At 43.4% G+C, this 12,041-nt stretch overlaps 1 protein-coding gene across 1 annotated transcript in view; it reads left to right on the forward strand.

Moving 5' to 3' along the window:
- MOB3B (MOB kinase activator 3B) overlaps positions 1 to 6,595 on the forward strand; it is a 140,087-nt gene extending 133,492 nt beyond the window's left edge. Inside the window, exon 3 of the mRNA XM_068974330.1 lies at positions 5,840 to 6,595. Coding sequence (XP_068830431.1) covers positions 5,840 to 5,869 — 30 coding nt within the window. The 3' untranslated portion in view covers positions 5,870 to 6,595. The remainder of the gene's footprint in view (positions 1 to 5,839) is intronic.
- Positions 6,596 to 12,041: the final 5,446 nt, after the last annotated feature.

Genomic DNA, 12,041 nt, shown 5'->3' on the forward strand with positions numbered 1-12,041 from the left:
CCAAATATACTGTTGGGCTTCCCAGGTGGCACTAGTGATAAAGAACCCCTGCCAATGCGGGAGATGTAAGGAGGCACAGGTTTAATCTCTGGGTGGGGAAGATCACCTGGAGGAGGGCATGGTAACCCACTCCCGTATCCTTGCTTGGAGAACCCCTTGGACAGAGGAGCCTGGCAGGCTACAGTCCATGGGGTTGCAAAGAGTCAGACACAGCTGAGCAACTAACACTTTCACTTTACAACTTTATATATATATATAAAATCACAACATAAATACACACACACATACACACACAAATACACCTTTCTGTTAAGAGTTCATCCATTCACCTTCAATTGTTTAACACAGCCTATATAGTATTGGAAACTGGAATTTGGGTCTTAATTATTAGTTGGAACCATTCCCCTTCCTTTGTCTTCCAAGTGCCTAAATCAGAATATTTTGATGGTTGGATCTTGAAGGATGTCAAAGTTTGCCAGGCATAGAAGGGCAGAAGGCATTTCTTAGATAGAAGAAACAGTCAGTGAGAAGCTACTAGAAGCCTTATAGAATGGGCTGTTGGAGACCCGGGGAAGATTCTAGTTTGCCTGGCAGCTGTGGTGAGTGGGCGGGGCTTCAACCGGAGGTGGGCAGGGTTGGTGGCTGGGGCTAGGAAGAGCTTTGTTTGCCAGGCTGTAGAGTGTGAAATTTGTTCTGCTGAGAGTAGGGAATGGGGTTCTTTACAGAATTAATTACTGCCTTATGTAAGCAGTGGCACGGAAGGAGCACAACCAAATCCTGACCTTTTTCTTAAGAATTTGTTGCTTAGTCACTCAATCGTGTACGACTCTTTGCAACCCCATGGACTGTAGCCTGCCAGGCTCCTCCATCAATGGGATTCTCCAGGCAAGAATACTGGAGTGTGGATTTTATAAAATCCAGGTGCTTGAATAGTCTTTGTATACAAGCCAAATACAGACTTTAGGAACATTTCTCAGAAAATTCGCACCGCCTTTGCAAGAAACCTCTTAAGCACTTGTTCTTTGCGAACGGGCGTGCTCTCGCTTCAGTTGTGTCTGACTTTCTGCGATGCCATGGACTGTAGCCCACCAGGCTCCTCTGTCCATGAGATTCTTCAGGCAAGAATACTGGAGTGGGTTGCCATGCCCTCCTCCGGATTGGAGTTCCATAGTGGACTTAATATGACATGGTGGGTTCAGGTAACTCCTGCAATAGCAAATTCATCCTCAAAGAGCAAACTGCATAGTTGTTGTTCAGGCCTCTTTCCCTGTAAGAAAGAATGTGTTTGGCTCTGCTGGATGCCTGCAGGAGGGCTCTGATGGAGAGGAAACCCATGGAACCCAATATTAGCTGGGGTTTTTTTAGTTTGAGGTTTTTTTTCCCTCAGAACCACATTTTTTTTTAAGCCGGCCCATTAGCGCCACCCAGTGGGGAATCACTAGAATACAGTAGTGGAAGCCTGTAGGCTTCAAATTATTTATTTATTTACTTATTTAATTGGAGGATAATTACTTTCCAATATTGTGACGGTTTTTTCCATACACCAACACGAATCGACCACCTCCCTCCCCACCCTATCCCTCCAGGTTGTCAGAGAGCACAGGCTTTGGGTGCCCTGCTTGATACATACATCAAACTTGCACTGGTTACCTATTTTACATATGGTAATGTACATGTTTCAGTGCTATTCTCTCAAGTCATCCCATCCTCTCCTTCTCCCACTGAGTCCTTTACATCTCTGTCTCCTTTGATGCCCTGCACATAGGATCGTTGGTACCATCTTTCTAGATTCCATATATTATGCGTTAATATGGTATTTGTCTTTCTTTTTCTGACTCACTTCACTCTATGATAGGCTCTAGGTTCATCCACCTCATTAGAACTGAACCAAATGCATTCATTTTTATAGCTGAGTCATATTCCCTTGTGTATCTGTACCACAACTTCCTTGTCCATTCAGCTTATAGGCTTTTGAAGGGTGGATCCAACTGAGCCTCACGTTTCAGATCTAGTTCAACCCTTCATTCCCTGTAAGAATGTTAAGAAGTTTCCTCATAAACAGTCTTTCTCTTGTGTGTGAGGCTGCATGGCGTGGTGAGCAAAGCACTGGTTCTGGCTTTTCACAGACTCACTCTACCTTTGCTGAGGTTCCATATCCTCTCAAACTTTTCAAAAGCTTTCCATATTTCTAGTGTCCATAATTGTGGCATAAGTTTTGAGTATTTAGTGACATAAATGTTTTAGTATTTAGCCACTGTACTTGAAATTCAAAGTGGCATCGGTCTGGGTAAAGAAAAAAGTATCTCCTTGGCATTTTGAACAGTCAGGAATGATTGCAACCACCTGTAATTAATATATTTTAATTAATAAGTCACTGGCATCCAAATGCATAGTCATAAGACTGTTTCAGAGACACTAAACCATGATCACACGGTGTAGTGGAAAGAGCCGGCTTTTGCACCCAGATAGACCTGAGTTTAAATCTCACTTCTTCCACTTTCTGTGTGACTTTGATAAGTCATTCTCCATTTCTGTGCCAGTTTCCTGAGCAGGCCAATGGGGATGGCAAATCTTCCTTCACAGAATCAGAGTTAGGGTTATACGAAGTGATGCCTGTGGAGCCATGAGGGAAACCGAGCCTGGCGGACAGCAGGCCTTCACTTGAGGGAAGTAACCGTTCCCACTGAGGCTCTTGACGGAAGTAACCGTTCCTATTGAGGCTCTTGATGGAAGTAACCGCTCCCATTGTGGCTCTTGACGGAAGTAACCGCTCCCACTGAGGCTCTTGACGGAAGTAACCGTTCCCACTGCAGCTCTTGACGGAAGTAACCGTTCCCATTGCGGCTCTTGACGGAAGTAACCGCTCCCACTGAGGCTCTTGACGGAAGTAACCGCTCCCACTGAGGCTCTTGACGGAAGTAACCGCTCCCATTGCGGCTCTTGACGGAAGTAACCGCTCCCACTGAGGCTCTTGACGGAAGTAACCGTTCCCACTGAGGCTCTTGACGGAAGTAACCGTTCCCATTGAGGCTCTGCAGTTTACCCTTCACCTTACCCGTTCACCCTGAGCACATCACTTCTGCTCAGAGGCCTGAATTTCTCTTCTGTCAAAGTATTACCCAGACAATGATATAACCACCCAAATCATCTTTTCTTTCTGTAACACTGACCAGTTGCAAATAATTACAAGAATTAGTTATAAAACCAAAATTGTCTTGATGCCATGATCTCTCCTTTACTTCATCTGTCTCTTTCTTTCACACATAGATACATACACACACACGTACTTTGCATTCCTACCTCATTTTCTCTGTCTTAAAAAGTTAACCAAAAACACAAGAACCTTTGGAAGCTTAACAGAGGAGCAGCAAACCCCTTTTAAGGTTGTCATCATCTCCATCCCCCACACCAAGTGCCTGGGTCCTTGTTCACACCTTATTGTGTGGTTCCCTGTCTCCTCAGTCCTGTGCCCCCATCCTGCCCCAGCCCCTCTGCTCCAGCCACAGAAGCGCCTTTGCAGGCTCCGCTTCGGCCGGGCTTCCCTCCAACAAGCATGCTCAGTCACTCAGTCGTGTCTGACTCTTTGTGTGAACGTGTACTGAGTCCATGCATATCAATACTTTCAAGCTTCCCACTCACCTCAAGTAGGCATCACTGTTCCAGCTCACAGATGAGGACGCTGTGGGCCCATTCACTGCTGGATTAGACAAACCTTTCTCCATCGTCACTTGCCAGGCATTGGGAAAAGAGCAGACAGCAGGCGCAGCCCCTTTCTCCATGGATCTTATAAGATCTTACAAGGGATGAATCCAGGAAGCAGGCATGTAACAGATAATAGACTATTCCAATTGTGAAGAACGGTGCCATGAAACGGCTGAAGAGGAGGTTTGGGAAGGTAACCCTAGAAAAGGTCCACTTGAGCTAAAACCCAAAGGCGCAGGGAGGTCACATTCGGAGGTGGCAAAGACAGACCATGTACTGTCTGTGGGCATCACTGAGCAGTGCCCAACTCTTTGCAAACCCATGGACTGCAGCCCACCAGACTCCTCTGTCCATGGGATTTCCCAGGCAAGAATACTGGAGTGGGTTGCCATTTCCTTCTCCAGGGATCTTCCCAACGAAGGGATGGAACCCGAGACTCCTGCACTGGAAGGCAGCTTCTTTACCACTGAGCCATCAGGGAAGCCCAGTGAGGACAGAGTGAGAGTCTAAACGTGGGTGGATTGGGTTCTACTGTGCATCATCCCCTCCTCTAAAGAGTTACATTTATATCATTGTATTTTATATCTTTTTCCCCCTGATAAACTGTATACCTCCTTGAGAAGACTGACCTCATCTCCCAGGTACCTGGCCCTTAGTACAAGTACTGAGCATAACTAAATGGCCACTTAATTTTTCAATATATGTATCTTGAAGTAATTGCCTTATTTAGTATTATGAGTGCAAAAGTATTTACCTAGCTCTGCTCTGTTGTACTAGGTTATTTCTTTAATCAACACACTGCTATGGTTTTCTGATAGAGTTTCTGAGCAACTGGCATGCCTGTTTGCAAGGTCCTCTTAGGGATCCAACCTCGGTCTCCTGCATTGCAGGCAGATTATTTACCATCTGAGCCACCAGGGAAGACCTGTTTCCTCAGATGTTTCCTGTGGGGAAAAGAGTGTTGGCTGGAGGGTGATCATGGGTCAGAGTGCACAAGAGAGGTAGCAGCTGCATCAGCTCTACAGCAGGTGGAACTTGGAAGCAGCTCATTCGACTATTTAAAATAACATGAAACGTGTCCTAAATGCCACAAGGTACAAGGCGCCTTCCCAGCCTGCAATCCAGGCCGTTCTTGGGGATGAAAGAAGAGCTGTTGCCCTGTGCCAGACACGTGGCTAGATATGAGGGGTTCAGTGAGGATTTCTTCTTCCTGACACTTTGGAGCTCACAGTTGAGTAGAGCAGACAGACATGCTTGCCGTCCACACGTGCACGCACACACACGATGTACAAACCAGGTGGGCAAAGGCAGGAGTTGTGGCAAATCCCCAGTGGGTGGGGCGGGAAGGCTTCCCAGGCAGGTCAGAGCCATCTTGCTGGAATTGGGAACATGAATGGCAATTAGTTGAGTAAGGAGGACAGGGCCTCGTAGGAGCAGGCCACGGGCAAGAGTCTCGCCTGTGCAGAGGCCCCGAGAAAGAGAACCGATGGCACATTTGAGATCTGTAAATGCCCGCAAGAACCAGGCAGCTGATGAGAGTGGTGAAAGGCGAGCTAGATATGGTTGCCTGTCAGACACACTGGGCTATTCCTCATTTCTATTAAGAAATGTCCTTCCTCCCACTTTTCTTGACTTGTATGCACTGAAGCTAGCTTTTGTTCTTCTACCTTTGATCGAATCTTAGGGAAAGAGAAATTGTGTTCTCTAAGAAAAATCCAATTAACCATATCAATCAGTAATGATACTTAAGACTCCTGATGGGCATATAGCTGGGAGTAGTGGAGACTGGGGCAAACTGGAGAGAGTATTTTCCATCTACAGAGGACAGCCATTCTTGACTCCAGCTATCCAGTGGCTCTAGATCTTGCAGTTTTTCCTGAAACCCAGTGCAATCTGGATTTTTGGCAAGTTGGCTAAGTTTTTTAAACATTGCTCTGATATATTAAAAAAAAATAAGGAAGAAACAAAAAGCCCAGCCAACAGGCACACATCTGTATGCTGAACCTTATTCCAGGGCCATGGTTGTACTCTCCTGTTTAAAGGCTCCAGAGGTTGCGAGGGCATTTTCAGAATCCTTCAACAAGTCATTGCTCTGCCTATAGTTACTCCTAACCATCCTTCTCCCCCTGCCTTCCAGAAAGAGATGACGAGCAGGATGTGTCACTAACGGCCCCACCTTACCCTCCGGAAGAAAGAGGAAAGCTGTCTTCCTCCTGGCGGCCCAGGCGGGCAGGAGGGAGACTTCCCAGGCTGGAGAGGCGCGCCTACTGCCAGGAACAGGCCCAGCTGGAGACCAGCGGTGACTCCGGAGAGTGGTTCCCTGCTCACCTCATGTGCTCTCACCCCTCTGAGTGCTGCTAGCGTGACCTGTGGACCCGCCAGGAGGGAAGGACCACCCCTCGCCCATCCTGGAGAAAGGATGCCCCTGCACTTAACACGCACAGCGCAGTTGTGCAGTTCTGCCTGTGACCTGACACCTAAGCTTTGCTGAAATTCAGGTTTTGCGCCCAAGGTCCTTATTCTACTTACTTACCTGTCTCCTCAGCCAGCTGCCTTTTCTGTAACGTGTGTTCTAAGTACCCAGTGAATTTTGGAACTCTGGATGTACAACCAGTTTTTCCCTTAACAAGTCTTCTTGTGCCGTCTTGGCAGACTTTGGCCCTTGATGCTGTGGTCTCGGCTGGGAGGTCTGACGCCCGCCGGCTCACAGCATCCGCGCAATTTCTCCCCATAAGCAGTTTTACCAGGGACCATTCCACGGGGTGGTTTGTCTCTGCCCCAAACAGCGTCTGCACTCTTTCACTGCAGGGAAGAGACTGGTCTCTAGACTAAGGCTGGCTAGTTACCAGTTCACCCTGAACAGAGTATCTTTTTTTAAAAAAAAAAAACAAAACGCCATTCCTTGTCTCTTCCGGTCAAGATTTTTTTTTCCTGTTTCTCCGAAGAGAGAAATAAAGGAAGTTATAAATGACCAAGAATGATCAGCAGAAGCACTGAGCCAGATTAGTGCAGTGTTTGTTCGTTATTAAAGGGTGTGGTGGCTGTCTCAACGTAATACTGAGATTTCAGTTGGGGGGGGAGGAAAGTACAATGGGTAATTTGATGCCTGTAGCTCAGACACCCAGCCCATTGACTTGTTATCTTCCCAACCGGCCCTCTGAGCTTCTAGATCCAGTCGATGTTTTCTTCCTGTTCCTCCACACCCCCACCTCCTCCGCCTACATTTGACATTACAAAACAAAGTTAATTTCTGCCCGGGTGATGCTCCTGCCATGGTTGCCAAGGTAACAGGCAAGCTGGAGCCGTCTTCCTTCTTCCATCCTTGCCAATGTGTGGATCCCAGCAGACAGACTCATTCTGTGCTGCAGCCTGCCTTTTGAAAGCTACCTGACTTTTCGCTGAAGTAATGTTGCCTTCACTGATTCATTAGCAAAACTGTGGTGGTCCCAAGAGTCTGTAACTAGGGGGTGATGATACTTCCGGTGATCATTTGAATTTGACAAAATAGCAGTTGGTGGAGGGAAGTAGATGAGAATGTATTAGTGAATTTTAATGTAATACTGATTAAAGAATAACTTAACAACTCTGACTTTGTCTCATTACATGTGACATGTGAAAGCCATCTGGGGCTGCCACAAGAGCCTGGAAAGGCATGAAACCTTTTTTTGGTCCAAACTAAGGACTGACTCTCTGGGCACTGTGGCATTCTTTGTTGACCTAACCCAGCAAACCAACCCTTGCTTCGTATTTTGTCAAATGCCGTCCCATGGAATCCAAATGCTGCTACTTCTCTTCATATTGTGTTCTGATCAAGAACGAACATACCATTTTTTGGTTTGGTTTTGTTTGCTTCCTAAGTAACTTTGAGAGGACAAGATAGAGATTTTTTCAGCATCATTTCTGGTTTAAAGGATCCAGAGAACAGACAGATGAGCCCGTCTTCCTGACCTATGCGCTATGCAGTAAGTGCCACATGGGAGTGTTGAGCAGTGGGACGGAGAAATGATAGCACGGAGCCCAGGTCCTGGAAGGAACCCTGAAGTTTGGCACCAAGGAAAACCACAGGAGGTTTGCTTGAAAAAGCTGACATTTCAATTAATGCCTAATCAAGTAGGATGATGGACACTGAAGACTTTTGTTATGAATTCTTTCGAAGTTTATTTTCTATTAACTGTCCATATGAAATTTCCACTCAATTAAAAAAAATCTGGATTTTTTTTTTTAACTTCTTGGAACAATTTCCTCATGGTTATATTGTTCACTGCACTTCTAGGAAAAGTGCTAGCAAGACACTCTTATTTTTTAATTATAGATGGTTCCTATTCCCACAGAACTTTGTTTGGCAAATTGTGAAGAAAATCACTACAAGCGATTTTTTATGTCTTTGGCTTGACTACATCCTGAGAACTTCTCCTGGCAAATGCAGATCTGAGCTCCTGTGGCCCTTCAGGCATCTTCTGCTTTCTGGATCTGCAGTTGACACCTGGCTTCTTCCTTCTGACCTGGCTGGCTCCCCTCATTTCCCACTATTATTTTAAAGTTGAGTAATAGATGCATCTATGATTTTTTTTTTTTTTGAGAAATGTCAAAGTGGGAACTTCAAAAGGAAAAGATTACAGTGACATCCATATACCCACAGTTGTCAATCTCTTTAGTTAATGGATTAGAGTCCTTTTTTTATGTATGTTTGGGGTCTGTGTGTGTGTGTGTGTGTGTGTGTGTGTGTGTGTGTGCGCGCGCGCGCGCACGTGCAACTATGTGGGTCTTTCATGGCGCTGACATTATTAAAGAGTTCAAGCTGCTTTGAACTCCAGAATGTCCCACAATCTGGAATTTTTTTCTGAGTGTTTCCTCATTATTAGATTCTGTTAAACATTTTTAGCCAGAACACTATGTAAGTGATGTTGTTTCTTTCCTTCTGCATCACACCAGGAAGCATGTAATGTTCTGTTGTCTCTTTTTATGATAAATACTAAGCTTGATCAGTGGGGGAGGTGTCATCTGGCTGATGCATTCATTATTAAGTTCCATAATTCATCATAAACCTCTGAAATTTAATATTCATACGTTTTATAGAGTGTGAGACTGCTTTCCTTTTTTAATGTTCCAAAGAGGTCGAGAAGTTCCAAAAGATTACAGCCATTGCAGTTAGATGTTGTCGCAGTGACAAAGAATTCATCTCTTCCTGTGTCACAGGGGGAAGGAGAAGCTAAAAGTTTCCTTCTGCAGGCAATGCACGAGTATGCTGGATAGTGAGAATTTATTGTGGTCCCTGGAGCCATAGTTAAAATATATATATCTTTTTTCTGCGAATCCTCAGTGACCTCCCATTCAGACTGATGGTTTATTTTAGAGAGCACGTATTTTCATGAAAGGTGATTGCCCAAGAGTGCAAAAACTGATTTAGGTGGGGAGGAAATCTTAGATATTACACTGAGTCATGGCCCTCCCAAGGAGCCACAGTATGTGCACAGATATAAAGTATGTGTTTAGTATTAAAATTTCATGGGGATGGGGAATGATTAGGAATAGAATGTCTAAAAGGGCTCTTTAGGCAGATGATAGTGAAAAAAATAGGTTGAGAAATACTCATCTGGGGTCAGTTTCTGCTTCTGAAACTGTTCATTCTCTTCCTGGGGTGTTTGCTCATTTCTGAGGGCCAGGATAAGTGGAAGTGACTTTGAGGGGTTGTTTTTTTTTTTTTTTTTAGCTATTCCTTCTACAACCTTCCAAACCATATCAGTTTGGAAGGTTTTTGGTAGGTTTTTCCAGGTGAAGAACCCATTCTCCTCTCAACAGTCTTCAGGCACAGAAACCCTGCAGCATTCTCTGGTGTAACCCCCAGATCATATTCCATGTGAAACCTTTCCATTCAACTGGAGTTAACTATTATATTGTCTCTGAGTTTCAGCTCACCTTTTCTAGTGTCCCACATTAACAAATATCCAAAAACTTTAAAAAGTAAAACATAAGTAAAAACATACTAAATGAGAGCTTTGTTTGCACATCCACTAATTATTTGAAGACTCTTACCAGTTGTCCTTTAGCCTTCCTCGTTTATCATCTCCCATTGGCTGAATTCTCTTGGAAGTCATGTTGTGCCATTGCTAACATTTCTATACTTCAATCTGAAGCCTTCCCAAAGCTGTCTATGCCACTGTGCGTTATAGATATAACCAGCAGAGAACATGTAAGAAATCCCTGCATGCTTTCTCCATACTGTACTGTGTCTTTGCTAACTCCTGATTTGATTTTATACATTTATAAATTTTCTATTATATTTGCTCATACTAAATCCTTATTTATATTCTGCAACACCATTTTGTCCGATCTTCTTGAATGTTCTACTGTTAGCATTCTTTGTAAGATTACACTGAGTTGCTTTAATTCCCTTTTTCATTGGCGAAACATTAGGGGACATGGATAATTTCTCTCATCATTTGTGGTGATTATGTCATTCTGGTCATTGCTGGAAGCATCACTTCCTATGGTCTCTACCCTTATGTCACTTCCACATCCCATGGGTATCACACTGTGAATAAAAGAAATATCATAGGAAAAGTACAAGAAATGCGTCCAAAGGCAAAATCACTGAAAGGAGTCTGATGTGTCACTTGGATAATACTGTTGTCCTTTGGTCTTTTTACTTCTTAATAAAATGATGACTCTTGATGAAATAGGTGATTCTCTCCTAGAATTAGCCAAACAAAGCATGTTTGGGAAATAATGGTTTTTTTCCTCTACTTTAAAAACATATCAACAAAAATATTTTTATAACAAGCTATTCCCTCTGGGAGTTATTAATTCTGGACAAGACTTTTTCAAAGAATAAGGATTTCTGTAACTGTTAGAGGGAAGAGTCCATTTCTAATCTGACAATTATGCTGTTTTACTAGCTTTAAGTGTTCTAATTTTGAAGTTTTTCAGTATCTTTTCTAATTGCATCAAGAAAAAAGATTTAGCATAATTTTAGTTCCATTTGTGATTAAGGGTTTGGTTATAACAACAAACTAACAATAAAAAACAATTAAACTGGAAAATAAAACTAAAGGATATTTATGAAATCAGTTCTTTGTGAGTTTAAGAATTCAAATGTCACAAATAAAAGACACACAGCCGTCATCTATTTTGTCTCTTTTATGTGTTTGACTTATATCTTTAACAAATAAATTCTTCATCTTGCAATGATCTTGGAACAGATAAATGAAAAACAAGGTTAACTTTACAAAAAACTAATTCAGAATTTATTTTAGAACCCATGTACCTATTTGCATTTTAGCAGAAGTTCCTTTGTTCTATGAAAAGTTTTCCTAGGAGGGTGCCATGTGTATTGTGTAGCTTCTCAACAGATTAATGTTGTACTGCTTTTTTTTGCAGTAGAATTCAGTATTAAGTTTGGTCATGACCTGGAATACAAAGATAAGAAGTCTATATTGTAGAAAAAGCTCATCAGTCAGAGTAAATAAACCTGAAGTAGAATCTCAGGCTGGCCCCTACCTTATTTGTGTGACATAGGGTAGTATATCTGTCCCTCAGAATTCTAAACTACAACTGGACTTATAGATTTGTTCCTATGTAGCTTATAATTTGGGGCGATAATAATATAAGATTAAACGTCCATTATGTCCATCACAAATCCAATGGACATGAACTTGGGCGAACTCCAGGAGATGGTGAAGGACAAGGAGGCCTGGCGTGCTGCAGTCCATGGGGTCACAAAGAGTCAGATATGACTTAGCGACTGAACAACAACAACAAGATTAAAACATAAACATATTTAGAAAAGCAGAAATGTATACATTCTGTATGTGCTGTGTGTTGTACTTGGTTGTGTCCGACTCTTTGTGACCCCATGGACTGCAGCCCACCAGGCTCCTCTGTCCATGGGGATTCTCCAGGCAAGTATACTGAAGTGGATTGCCATGCCCTCCTCCAGGGGATCTTCCCAACCCAGGGATCAAACCCAGGTCTCCTGCATTGCAGGTGGATTCTTTACCTGCTGAGCTACCAGGGAAGCCATAAATTTTGTATACTTATATATTATTAGTACATTTATATATTATTAGTACATTTGCAGTCACTATGTAATAATTGTACACGACTCCAGTAACAGCCCCTGTTCCTAATAGCAACAATAGAATACTATTTCTGACAAAAGCTGTTTGGGACAAGGTGATTTCTAGACACAGAGCAGAGAGGAATGAGACTTCTGAAATGCAATCACACAGATGAAGTCTTTCTCTGCTTCTCGGGTTCGCTGTCTGAAATGTGTACCACGATGTGACCAAGAGGCAGGCTGTGGACTGGATTTGCCCTGCAGGCATGATTTGTTGAATCTA

This window comes from Capricornis sumatraensis, chromosome 6 (genome assembly GCF_032405125.1).
Source record: "Capricornis sumatraensis isolate serow.1 chromosome 6, serow.2, whole genome shotgun sequence".
NCBI classification, from domain to species: Eukaryota; Metazoa; Chordata; class Mammalia; order Artiodactyla; family Bovidae; genus Capricornis; species Capricornis sumatraensis.